General features: G+C 41.9%; 1 protein-coding gene across 1 annotated transcript in view; it reads left to right on the forward strand.

The window, feature by feature from the left end:
- The window catches only part of Tmtc1 (transmembrane O-mannosyltransferase targeting cadherins 1), a 146,540-nt gene that overhangs the window by 124,067 nt on the left and 8,520 nt on the right, over window positions 1-13,953 (forward strand). Inside the window, exons 12-15 of the mRNA XM_042677525.1 lie at window positions 1,734-1,877; window positions 8,241-8,349; window positions 12,047-12,149; window positions 13,651-13,786. Of these exons, the coding sequence (XP_042533459.1) occupies window positions 1,734-1,877; window positions 8,241-8,349; window positions 12,047-12,149; window positions 13,651-13,786 (492 nt within the window). The remainder of the gene's footprint in view (window positions 1-1,733; window positions 1,878-8,240; window positions 8,350-12,046; window positions 12,150-13,650; window positions 13,787-13,953) is intronic.

Consider the following 13,953-nt stretch of genomic DNA (forward strand, 5'->3'; position numbering starts at 1 on the left):
TTATAGGCATGAGCCACTGGCATCTGGCCAGAAGGTTTGCTTTTTAGTTTGTTTTAGAATTTCTCACTTTTCCTGGTTTCAAATTTCAGTCATCCTACTTTCCCCTCTAAAGTAGCTGGGATTATAGGCATACTCCACAAAGCCCATTCCATCCAGAAACAATTTTTTTTTCAGTGAGTAGGACTCATAGATAGATAGTATATAAAGAAATCCACCAAATACTGAAAAAGAGGGAAGGGAACTTTAGAGGGCTACAATTGATGGAGTTAACTTGTCAGAGTACACTGTACATATCCATGGAATTACCACAGTGAAAACTGCTTGTATTATCTGAGGCACGCTAATAAGAAAATTTAATTATTAAAAACACCCAGAGAATCTGACTAGCCAAGTTTCCCGCATCTATTTGGTTTCTTTCGCTTCTATCATTAAGGACTGGTTTCTGTGTGATCCCACTTGAGTAACGTGGGCAGAGAAACCAGAAGCCGAAATTATTCCATATGAAAGCTGTAGTTGTAAAATTTATGGATTCAGGGGCTGGGAAGGTGGCTCAGTGGTAGAGCGCTTGCCTTGCATGCCTGAGGCCCTGGGTTCGATTCCTCAGCACCACATAAGCAAAATGAAAAAAGCCGGAAGTGGCGCTATGGCTCAAGTGGTAGAGCACTAGCCTTGAGCTGAAGAGCTGAGGGACAGCGCCCAGGCCCAGAGTTCAGACCCCACGACTGGACCAAAAAAAAAAAAAAAAAATTTATGGATTCACTGAAGGTTAAATGTCTCATGTATTATTGGAGGGAAAAGCCAAGTCAGAGTGACAGGCCCTGGGATCAAGCCCTAGCACTGATGCACGCCATGCATACACGTGCGTGCGCGCACACATACACACACACACACACACACACACAGTATCCTGATGAGACAGAGATGGAACATGCCAAGGAAACTGCTATATGCATCCATTTTTAATATACTCAAGGAACTGAACTATGTAGCCACAGTGATTTAGCTTCTTCACTTCTGAATTAAAGAAGACACATTGATTCCCTTCCTTTCTTTATTTCTTCACCAGCTTAAGTTTGGTTTTCTGTGATATCTACTGCATTCTGCGTAACATGTGCTTTTGAACATTAGGAAAGCTGGTTTTCATAACATTGTATGTATCTCATTTTTAGATCTTTAAGTGTCTTAAGTTCTCATGATATTCATACAGAGAACTCTATCAAGTCTACATCAAGGTAGAAACAAATTGCAGTAGAAGGGAAATGGGGGTCAGGATGTAAAGCTATTTGGGAGATTATTTTTTCTTATAGGGAGACACCACTGTCCTCTCTCAGTCATGGATGTCTTAAAAATGACCCCCCTCCTTGCTTCTGAAGCTGGCCCCACATGGCTCACACCTGTACTCCTAGCTACTCAGGAGGCTAAGATCTGCTAATTGAAGTTCAAAGCCAGCCCAGGCAGGAAAGTCTGTGAGACTCTTATCTCCAATTAACCACCAGAAAATTGGAAGTGGTGCTGTAGCTCAAGTGGTGGAGCATTAGTTAGCCTTGGGCAAAAAGAGATCAGGGACAGAGCCCAGGCCCTGATTTCAAGCCCCAGGACTGACAAAAAAAAAAAGGAGGTGTGGGGGAGAGAATTTAGTGTTTGATTTTGGTGAAGCAAACCAGAAGGAGGGGAAAAAAAGAAGCCTGTGTAGCTGACTTGGAAATCACGGCTTGATGCTGTTGATCACCCAGGTTGTATCCTCGTCACGCCAGTGCTCTGAACAACCTGGGAACACTGACCAAAGACACTGCGGAGGCCAAGATGTACTACCAAAGGGCACTGCAGCTCCATCCTCAGCACAACCGGGCTCTCTTCAACCTGGGGAACCTGCTCAAGTAAGTGCCAGGTTGCCCAGCCATGACCATGCGTCAAACCTTCAAAGCTTTACTTTAGATACAACATTTCATGCTATAACTACTGCTGTGTCTACAGGCCACTGAATAAAAGTGCTTTCAAATATTGGGTGAATGTAATATTCATCTCATGTGAGTGTGTGTGTGTGTGTGTGTGTGTGTGTGTGAGTGAGAGAGAGAGAGACAGAGACAGAGAATGTGTGTGCTGGTGCTGGAACTCATGCCCTTGTGCTCTAACTTGGTTTTGTCACGTAAGGCAGGCAGTCTACCACTGTAGCCACATCTCTACTTTTAGCTTCATGCTAGTTAACTGGACATAGGAGTCTTGTCAACTTTTCTGCTTAGACTGTCTTTGTATCCAGAGCCTCAGATCTCAGCCTCTTGAGTAGGTAGCGTTACAAGTGTGAGAATCTTGTTGTATTCTCCTTTTTCATAATAAATCTTTCAATTTTATTACATAGTTTCACCCTCTGAGTCCATCTCACACTACCCACATTTCAAGCGGCTACTATAACCTTGACTTTGAAGGAAATAGGATTCATTGCACTGTCCAGCAGACCTAAGAAAGACATGCTTCTGTCAGAGGATCCCCTTGCTGCAGCTCATTTGAATTCTTGGAATCATAACACAGACAGCTTTAGACCCAGACCCAGTGCCTACCTCACTGCATGTGATCCAAATATATTTGGCCTCTCTTGTGCCATTTCCTGTGTCTCCAAGGCTGGTCTGTCACTCCATGCAGCACATTTGTAGAGTGAAAGCCTGGCAAAGAGCAGCCTCTTCATTTATGTTAATGGTTGTTGGCTTTACCCAAAGAGTCAAAAAGGAAAAAGAATAAAGAGAAAATAAAAAGGAAAAATTAAGACTAACATAAAATTTTTATTCATGAAGAGAGCTGAAGTCAAGATGGTCAAGAGACCATAGCAAAATGTCTCAATCAGGGTATGAAGAAACAGTTCTGTGAGTTTATGGTTAAAATGGTTGGTAGTGTTTGTTACTAAAATGCAGTATGAACAGATCTTTAAAAATTATGCTGTAGTTGGGTGCTGGTGGCTTAAACGTCTGTAATCCTAGCTACTTAAGAGTCTGAGATTTGAGGTTCAAAACCATCCCAGGCAGGAAAGTCTGTGAGACTCTTATCTCCAGTTAACCACCAAGAAAAATCTGGAAGTGGAGCTGTGGCTCAAATGTTGCTAGCTTTGGGGGTGAGGGTGGGGGTGAAAAACGCTCAGGGGCAGCACCCAAGCCCTGAGTTTAAGCCCCAGGCCTGGGACCAAAAAACAAAAAAGAAATAAATCATACTATATCTGGGTATGGCTGGGTGTGATCACACAAATAATCATCTAAGGTTCCAACTTTCTCTTTTTTTGATTGATATGATATTATACTCATGATTATTAATTATTTTAGCTTGAGTAATGTTTAAATGCTTTACACAGTTAGCAAGGGAAGAATCCCTTCCCCAGTGTTTCCTTACTGTACTGGCTGCACTCCACACAGTTGAAGACAGATGACAGCCGCACAGGAAGCCCAGTGCAGAGTACAGGCTTTATGAAACTCTGCTCTTGTTGACATTCCCTTGAAGGAATGGAATGTCATCATTTTCTTTCCATGCATAAATATTTTTAGCAGAGGATGATCACACGGGCCTGACTGCTTTGCCAAATACAAGAGTTTGCAGGCATCTCCTGTGCCTTGGACGTCATCTCTGCCCCCTCGAGCGCCTCATCTTCCCTGAGCTCATTTGTACTTGAGTTCCTTTAAACCCCAATACTAGGGAATGACTTGGAATGACTTAAAAAGGCAGAGCAAGGACAGAATGATTCAATTAAATTATAATGCAATAGCAATAGTCATTGGACATTTCCCTTTTCTAATGGCCCTAATTCTCATAGCATTATCATACCTTATCATACCTAGCAAAAGATCAACTCTGCCTTTGCACAAAAGTAAAACTGTATAGACAGAAGGTTTCTCTTTTTTTTCTCAGTACTTGGAGTTGAACTCAGGACCTCAAGGTCTTGCTTGGCTTTTTTGCTAAAGGCTGGAGCTCTACTACTGGAGTTATACCTCCACTTCCAGCTTTTTGCTAGTTAATTGGAGACTATCAGGTTTGTCTTCCCTGGCTGGCCTCCAGCCTCAATCCTCAGACCTCAGCCTCTTGAGTAGGATTATAGTTGTGAGCCACCAGTGCCTGGCACAGAAGTCAATTTTTTCTTGTAGAGAAATTCTCCTCACTGTTCTGGTGTAGCTCATGTAGGAAAGACTTCAAGTAGTTACAATGAGCAGCCGTGATTCAGTGGAGGACTGTTCAGAGGATGAATTATGTTAGTGCAGTACAGTCTTGTGACTATGCTGAATCTGAATGCTGCATTAGAAAACTGAGCATAGCAACAGGATACATGATCATTACCGAATCAATGAATAGGGAAAGCGTAAGCTTTCATTATAATGTCTAGTACTAAACATTAGATCAGTGCTTGTAGAACTATAGTCACAGCAAAATTATCACTTCCCAGTGTATATTTCTGACTTCTGACATTGAATTCAGGATAATGACCCAGTGTCTTTCCGTAGTACTTAAGGAAAGAAAACTGTCACCCAAGAAAATGTAGACATTCGGAGCTTGATCCTCCCTAAGAGCAAGGGAAATCACTGGGAAAAGACCTAAATGCAGAAGACAAAACTGAAGGCAGAAAGAGAGTCTGGCTGGGCCATCAGGGCAGGGGCCTCCTTCCACAGATTCTGCCTCCCTCACCATGGCCCTGAGCAGTCCCGTGTGCAGAGCCCTGCACATCACCATGGCTTTGAGCAATCCTGTGTGCAGGCCCCTAGACATCTCATCACCATGGCAGTGTGCAGTCACACATGCAGGCCTTTTGTACATATCTTCAAGACCCATTGCCCCTAGAAGACATGACTGACAGACTGATTGGACCACAGAGGTCTATGTTGAAACAGGCACCAATTGTGTTTGTCATGAGGCTTGAACTCAAGGCCTGGTCACATGTGCCAGAGCTCTTTTGCTCAAGGCTAGTGCTCTACCACTTTGAGCTACAGCTCTACTTCCATATTTCTGGTGCTTCATTGGAGATAACAGAGTCTCACACACTTTCCTGCCTGGGTGGGTTTTGAACTCTGATCCCAAATCTCAGCCTCCTGAGTAGCTGGGATTATAGGCATGAGCTACTAGCGTCTGGCTCATCTCCTTTTTTGTGTGTATGCCTGTATTGGGGCCTGACATCAGGTCCTCATGCTCTTGCTTAACTTTTTCACTCAAGGCTGGCACTCTACCACAGCTCCACATTTGGATTTTTGCTGATTAACCAGAGATAAGAATTTTTAGGACTTTCCTGACCCAGCTGGCTTTGTACTGTGATCCTCAGATCTCATCTTCCTGCGTAGCTAGGATTCATGCTTGGGCCACAAGCAGTTGACACTTAATCATTTCTGTTTATTGATCTCTCAACAGATGATAAACATTTGATTAATTCAAAATCGCTCTTCAAATACTTTATTTATGTAAATGATTGTCATTCTTCAGACACTACAACACCTTAGCCTCACAATAACTTTGTAAACGAGGGGTGATATGTTAGTGTGGGGAGGGGTGCGTGCGCATGTGTGCGCATATGCATGCATGTGTGCGCACATGTGTATGTGTGCTGCTTCTAGAGCTTGAACTCAAGGTTTCTGTTCTCTCTTGGCTTTTTTCTGCCCAATGCTGGTACTCTATTACTTGAGCCACACTTCTGCTTCCTACTTTTTTCTGGCTAACTGGAGATCAGAGTCTCATGGACTTTCCTGCCTGTGTTGGCTTTGAATTGTGATCCACATATCTCAGCCTCCTGAATAACTAGGATTATAGGCATGAGTGACACTAGTACTTGACACTTTTTCAATTTCTTAGGAAATTGACCGCCATTGTCTTTAATTTTTTTTTCCTCTACAAGAGACATACACTAGAGTATAACTATATACATACTTAGCAAATGATTGTGTTTGACATACATGTGCTCAGGCATTCTAATGTTGACTTTAACTGGGTAAAGGTGTTTTTCCTCTCAAGTCACTTATGTATTTATACATTTAATTAGGAGACCTTAATATGTCTATAATGGCTGATAGGCATGAGGTCTGAAACTTTTTAGGAAAGAAGAAAGAGGCTCCAAGGGGTTTGAATGTACTTATTTGATCTGTGCTTTTTAAAAAAAATTTATTATTAATAATTTCATTTCTTTTTCTCCATATGCTTAAGGATAAAAAGAAATCTGTGTATACTTATTAAAATACAAAGACAACCCATTGCTGCTGTCTGAGCTTTGGGTATTTTTTTTTCATAAGTCCTTTTTTTTTTTTTTTTTGTCAGTCTTGGAGCTTGAACTTAGGCCTGGGTACTGTCCCTCAGCTCTTCAGCTCAAGGCAAGCACTCTATCACTTGAGCCACAGAGCCACTTCCAGTTTTCTCAGTGGTTTATTAGAGATAAGAGTCTCATGGACTTTCATGCCTGGGCTGGCTTTGAACCTCAATCCTCAGATCTCAGCCTCTTGAGTAGCTAGATTACAGGAATGAGCTTCTGGTGCCCAGCTCCTAAGTCCTTTTTACTTTAAAAATAGAAATGTTTCCATATTACTCACATTGAGTTTATTAGATCTAAGAGTCTTATTTTCACGTAGACTAAAGATAGTCATTAAATACTTATTTGAAACAATGACACTTGGAGGATTTTAGTGTTATTTATCTTTCTCAGAAAGGAGTTAATCCAATTTATATATCTCACTTTTTAAGGTATTGAAGTTTAGCTTTAATTCTTTAATTATATATCCTGTATCACCAATAAATGAACCCCTGGCATTCCAAACTCTGTCATGTTGTTTACTGTAGCTATATCCACTATCATGATACTATACTTTTTAGTTTAAAAAATGTATTGTTATTGTAAAGGTGCTATACAGAGGGGTTACAGTTATATAAATCAAGTAATGAGTACATTTCAGCTTCCTTATGGCCCAGCAATCCCACTCCTAGGCATTTATCCAATAGACCACAAAGAAGGCCACACTAAAACTACCAGCACAACGATTTTCATTACAGCATTATTTATCATAGCCAAGATATGGAATCAACCCAAGATGCCCCTCAGTGGACAAATGGATCAAGAAAATGTGGTATTTGCTGGGCGCTGATGGCTCACGCCTGTAATCCTTTGCTACTCAAGAGGCTAAGATCTGAAGATCATGGTTCAAAGCCAGCCCCAACAGGAAAAGTCCATGAGACTCTTATCTCCAATAAACCACTCAGAAAACTGGAAGTGGTGCTGAGACTCCAGTGGTAGAGTGCTACCCTTGAGCTGAAGAGCTCAGGGACAGCACCCAGGCCCAGAGTTCAAACCCCACGACTGACAAAAAAAAAAAAGAAGAAGAAGATGAAACAGGCACCAATTAGAGGGACTATAAACAATGCATAGAGAGCTGCAGGCTGTGTTGAGCCTCTGCTTGAGTCTGGGACTGATAGCGCTCTCAGGCTGTCCAATGATCATACCTCTCTCCTAGAGAGATACCTGATTAACCCTGCACACTGCACCCCAGGTGATGCCCTTCCTTGAGACCCCCCCCTGTCTAGTGGGAGCTCTGCTTATATTTTTCTTTGATAGATGTTGGCCATTTTACTTCTCTCCTTATATCTTTGAGACCATCAAGGAAATCTAGACAGAGGTATTGCAGGTTTTCAATATCAAGACCAGCCCAAGTTTTTAAGAAAAATCTGAAAATGAAATATCTCATGATTCTCTCACAGCTGGTGGTCACAGTATTTTCTACTTTCATGAATGTTATCTTTTGATAGAACCAAAAGATCATCATTGGCATTTTGCCTGGCTTATCCTGGGTTGGTAGCTTGGCCTCCATTCAGAACTGTGTCTACTATGATGCACTTGAAAGAGGAGTTCAAAGCATCTCCACATCATTGTCAACATTGCCATTGACTCCATGCCACCCAAGTAATGTTACCACGTGACCTGCCAGAGGACCAGTACAGACTGGTTAACAGACTTACAGATTATTCAGTGAAGCTTTGAAGAAGCGCAGAGCAGAACATAGAAGGTAGAGAAATCAGTGAGCCATTTGTAGCTTCTTCTGTGACTTCACATTCCTTTCTAATGAGAATTCACTCACAGGAAGAATCTATTATTAGTGTGTTCACATGCCATAGTGTAATTCACATGTAACCAAATCCAGAATGAATTGTCTAATGTTTGATAGAAGAAACGAGAATTTTAAATCTAATCAGAGGATTTCTACAAAGTGTTCATAAAAGATATTCTTTTCCTTCCTTGTTATCTTTAGGTCCCAGGAGCAAAAAGAAGAAGCTATTGCTCTACTGAGGGATTCCATTAAATATGGTCCAGAGTTTGCAGATGCGTATTCAAGCCTAGCTTCACTATTGGCAGAGCAGGTAATTTTTTTCAAATTTGATTTTACATGGTCTAATTTTAAATGTTATACTGTTAAAAACCTGCGTTCGTGCCACACCACTAATGACCATTAAGCTTATATTAGACACTAATTTTCTTTTTGTTTTGTTTTTATTTTTATATTTTCTTTATTTTTATTGTATAATCTTTGAGATCTGTGGATGGTGGTTTAAGCCAGATAGAACAATTAAGTCCATTATACTCTTATCTCCATTTAAGCACCCAAAAAAGCTGAAAATGGACCTTTGGCTCAAGTGGTAGAGTGCTATCCTTGAGCAACAAATCTTGCTGACAGCTCCTAGGATCTGAGTTCAAGCCCCAGGACTGGCACATATACTCACCAAAATAAATCTCACCGACAGCTCCCAGGCCCTGAGTTTAAGCCCCAGGACTGGTACACATACTCACAAAAACAATAAATCTGATGGGGGTGTAAAAAAAAAGAAACCCTATTGTAATGTTGGTAGGAATACAAACTAACAATCTTATGATCCAGAGTGCCACTCCAAAAATATTTATCCCAAGATTCTAAGTCAGGATACAATTGAGACACTTGAAGACTAAATATTTCACTATTTTCCATAACCAAGATGTTCCACAATGTATGTGTGGATCAAGTAACTGTCAGCAAGATTTGTTGCTCAAGGATAGCACTCCACCACTTGAGCCAAAGGTCCACTTTCAGCTTTTTTTGGTGCTTAAATGGAGATAAGAGTATAATGAACTTAATTGCTCTATCTGGCTTCAAACCACCATCCACAGATCTCAGCCTCCTGAGTAGCTAGGATTACAACTGTTGATTGTATTTTTTCTTTTTTTTTGGTAGTGGGGCTTGACCTCTGGGCCTGGGCGCTTGTCCCTCAGCTCTTTAGCTCAAGGCTAGCTCTCTACCACTTGAGCCACTGAGCCATTTCCAGTTTTCTGAATGGTTTATTGGAGATAAGAGTCTCACAGACTCCTGCCAGGGCTGGCTTTGAACCGCAATCCTCAGATCTCAGCCTCCTGAGTAGCTAGGATTACAGGTGTGAGCCACCAGGGCCCGGCTGTATTCTTGATGTGGTCATTTTTCTTGGGTGAGAATTCTATGTCTGTTTTCTTCTTGACAGACTTTAGAAGCCTCATTTTCTTCTCTAAAGTAATCTGTGTAGAGCAGGAGGCCCTTAGACATAGATGATGTCTTATTTGTTAATATATTTGGAACAAAGTCTATCAAGATTAATACATGATATTCACTGTCTTTATTGCTACTTACTGTCATTTTTTCTGAGATAAATTGCTAATAGATGAAAGAAAGTCTCTGAACTTAACATGGAGCCAACTACTAAAAATGTTGTATATCCTTAGTCTTAATTCCTGTTAGAAAATGACAGGCAGGGGAAAGTGAAGGAGGGATTGACATTGTCCAAAAAGAAATATACTCATTCCCTGACTTATGAAATGGTAACCCCTCTGTACAACACCAACAATACAATTATATATATATATATATATATATATATATATATATATATATATATATATATATATATATACATTTTTTTTTTCTGTTAGTGGTCTTGAACTCTGGGCCTGGGCACTGTCCCTGCACTGTTCAGCTCAAGGCTAGCCCTCTACCACTTGTCCCACAGTGCCACTTCCGGTTTTCTGCTGGTTAATTGGAGATAAGAGTCTCATGGACTTTCCTGCCTGGGCTGGCTTTGAACTGTGATCAGCCTCCCGAGTAAGTAGGAATACAGGCGTGAGCTACCAGCACCCGGCTAAAATGATATTATTTTTAAAAAAGAAATTGACAGGCTTATAGGATGGGCTCCTCTGAGAACATCTCTCATAACATAAGGTGGGAGCCAGGTGGAGGTGGCTCACAACTGTAATCCCAGCTTCTTTGGAGGCTGAGATCTAAGGACAGCTCAGCTAAGGTAAAGGAAGATCAGAGATCTCCAATGAGCCAGCAACTGTCAGAAGTGGAGGAGTGACTCAAATGGTAGGACAACCACCTTAAGAGAAAAAGCTAAGTGAGAGCCTGAGGTTCTGAGTTCATGATATCAATTAAGTAAAGATCAGAGGAAATCTTTCTTGTCAGAAGTAATAGCCTGTGTGAGTTGCGTTTGCAGTGAGAAGGGCGGCATGGCATGGCAAGTGCAGTCACGCACATGTCAGCTTCTCCGCCTTTTCCTGCGCCCATCACTGTGTTACTCCTTACATGCTATGGGCTTACTTTCTTTTTTTTGGGGGGGGGGGGTTGGTGCCAGTATCTGGACTTGAACTCAGCATCTCACCCTTGCTCATCTTGGTCTTGGTTGCTCTCAGCTGGGAGAACTCTACCACTTAAGACATACCTCCAGCCTTGTTTACCTGGTTATTTTACATAGAAAGCATTATGAAACTTTTCTGTCCAGGCTGCCTTTGAACTGTGATCCTTTGAATTTCATCCTCCTGAGAGCCACCAACATCTGGTACTCCTGTAAGAGGCTTATCCTCCTCCTCCTCGCTTCTTCCTCCCCTCCTCCTCCTCCTCTTCTTCCTCCTCCTTCTCCTCCTTTTCTTCCTTCTCTCCCTCTTCTCTCCCCCCTTCTTTTCTTCTTCTTCTTTTTTTTTTTTTTGTCGGTCATGGGGCCTGAACTCTGGACCTGGGTGCTGTCCCTCAGCTCTTCAGCTCTAGGCTAGTGCTATACCACTTGAGCCACAGTGCCACTTCCGGCTTTTTCTGCTTATGTGGTGTTGAGGAATTGAACCGAGGGCCTCATGCATGCAAGGCAAGCACTCTACCACTGAGCAACCTTCCCAGACCTTCTGTTTTATTGATGCAAGGATTGAACTCAGGGCCCGGGTGATGCCCCTCAGCTTATTATAAGCTCAAGGCTAGCTCTCTACCATTTGAACCACAGCTCCATCATTCTCAGATCTCAGCTTTGTAATTAACTAGGTGTGAGCCACTAATGTCCAGCTGTATCTAGTTTTGACCAAGTATGATCAAAGTTTAATGAGAAATTTAAATAAGCAAATAAATAAAATCTTAAAGAATGGTTTAAAAAATCAAAAGAGATTCCAAAAACAATTTTTAAATTCTGTGCCCAAGGCCCAGTTCAGATACTGCCGAGAAGCTCTCAGCCAATGCCTAGTTATTGTCTATTGTGATTAAATAATTGTGATCTGCTATTTCATTTTGTGAATTCCTCCTCCCTCCCAAAAGCAAGTTAACAGTGAATGAGCCTAATTAACATGATGGAATGAAAATTTGAGATGTGTTGTAATATGTCAGGTCTGTAGCAGAAGATCTGTAGGAAAGTGAATCAAGCATCCAAAGTACAGCCCTGACCACTGTGTGGCCTGAGCATGTGCAGTACTGCAACTGTGTGCCCTGAGCACGCACAGTACAGTCCTAATGGTACAGTCCTGACCTCTGTCTGCTGCCCTGACCTCTGAGTTCTGAGCATGCACAGATCTTGCTCATGTGGTCTCCTTGGAACCACATGTGGACCCATTGAAACCACACTTAAGTGTAATTCATATTGGCTGGAATGCAGGGAGGCTCATAACAGTGCCCCTCAATGTCCATGCTAGAATGATGCTTAGTAGATGACTTCTTCCTGTCCTGCTTCCAATATGCAGGTTTTTGTTCCTGTGTATTGATTTTTGTAAAACTTTCTCATTTCTTTCTCTTTGTTTGCCTTTGGAAAGGCAAGATTTAAAGAAGCTGAAGAAATCTACCAGGCTGGGATTAAGCACTGTCCAGACAGCTCAGATTTACACAACAACTATGGAGTTTTCTTGGTCGATTTTGGTAAGTGAAATTCAAGTGAACATGTTCTGGGACAATTCTATACTGAATGTTCTCTATTGAACAGATGGCCACAACCTAGATGATGCCTCAGGAATCAGCTCTGCCAGCCCTGCAGAATGTTGCCACTGAGATACTCACCCAGCAGCGTTGGGGCTCTCATTTCTCTAAACCTGCACTAAAACCTGCCATTCCTCATGCTTATGTCTCTAAAGAAAATTCCCCAGATGGCAAAAAATAGCCTTGATTTATGAGCCCCAGTTTCAGTCCAGCCTGGAGAAAAAGTTAGTGAGACCCCATCTCAGTGAGCAAACTGGACTGGAGAGCTTGCTGATGACATTTCAGATACTCTGGAGGAAAAGGTAGAAATATTCCCAGTCCTAGGCTGTCCACACAGAAAATAAGACCCAATCTGAAAACAATGAAGCTAAAATGGTCACAGGTATGGCTCCCCGGGCAAAGTGCTTTCCTACCAGCATACAATGAATACTTAGGAGTCATTCAGTGCACTTGCATGTAATGCAAGAACACTGACTAGTAGACCCACTTCCCTGCAATAAAACACCATTTCAATTATTTTTCAATAGGAAATGCTTGAAAATATCTTTCTTTTCTAGGGAATAAGCTCTTGTGTTTTAGTATGTTTACATTATGTTACATGGAGAAAAACTTTTTTTGGATATAAATTGTGCACTGCCCCCTGCTGGTGGATGCGCTACTTTACAACAAAGTAAGCTCTTACCGGCCTGATTTAAACCTGTTTTTTAATGCATCATCAAAGTCCCACCTCTACCCCTGGAGGGGATGACAGTTGGATGGCCTCTGTGACATAATGGCTTTGGCATCTCATGTTCAAAAAAGATATAATCAGGAAGGCTACTGTGCAGACCGCAAGAGCTCCATTCCACGTAGAACTTGAGACTGTTTTCAAGCTCAGTTTGCTTGGCTACTGTTTCATTCCCAAGCTTCTTTGGGGCCCTTTATCAGACCAGAAGCTTGGCTCTCATTCTGAGCTTTACGTTTGCCTGCCCTAGGATTTAGTTCTTTGCACTTTAGAATCTGTATCTGTAAAGTACTGATTTTGTTGTTATTGTGCTTTTAAAGAAATACTCTTAAACCAAGCACTGTTGAGTCACACCTGTAATCCTAGCTACACAGGAGGCTGAGATCTGAGAATCGAGGTTTGAAGCCAGCCTGGGCAGATAAATCCAATAGATTCTTATCCCCATACAACCAGCAAAAAGCCCAATGTGATGGTGTGCCTTAAGTGGTAGAGCACCAACCTTAAGCAAAATAGCTAAGAGATAGCACAAGGCCCTGAGTTCAAATTCAACACATACACACACACACACACACACACACACATACACACAATTGAAATCTCCTTGGCAGTAAAAAATGGTTCCCCACCCCTGAAACTAAGTGAGGCCACTATGATTCTGTCTTTCTGAAGGAGAACCAGGCAGTGACCAAGGCCTTTCCTGTTTTCTTCCCCTGGGGGCAGGGTCTCCAGAGAAGGCAGCCTCCCACTACCGAGAGGCCATCAGACTTAGCCCAGGTCATCACGTGGCCATGGTCAACCTGGGCAGACTCTACAGGTCCCTGGGAGAAAACAGCCTGGCTGAAGAGTGCTATAAACGGTACAGTTGCTTTCCTTTACTTTTTCACTTTTCCAGAATCTTTCCTGTTCCTCACTTTCTAACGTTTGTAGCTACTTTTGCAATCACATACTACCATTTTAGTTAATTGGGACAGAGAGAATGTCAGATTAGGGGCAATTTTTGCCAGTTTTGACTATACAGATTCT

The sequence above is a fragment of the Dipodomys spectabilis genome, unplaced genomic scaffold, assembly GCF_019054845.1.
Source record: "Dipodomys spectabilis isolate Male_0828 unplaced genomic scaffold, ASM1905484v1 ptg000039l, whole genome shotgun sequence".
Classification (NCBI taxonomy): domain Eukaryota; kingdom Metazoa; phylum Chordata; class Mammalia; order Rodentia; family Heteromyidae; genus Dipodomys; species Dipodomys spectabilis.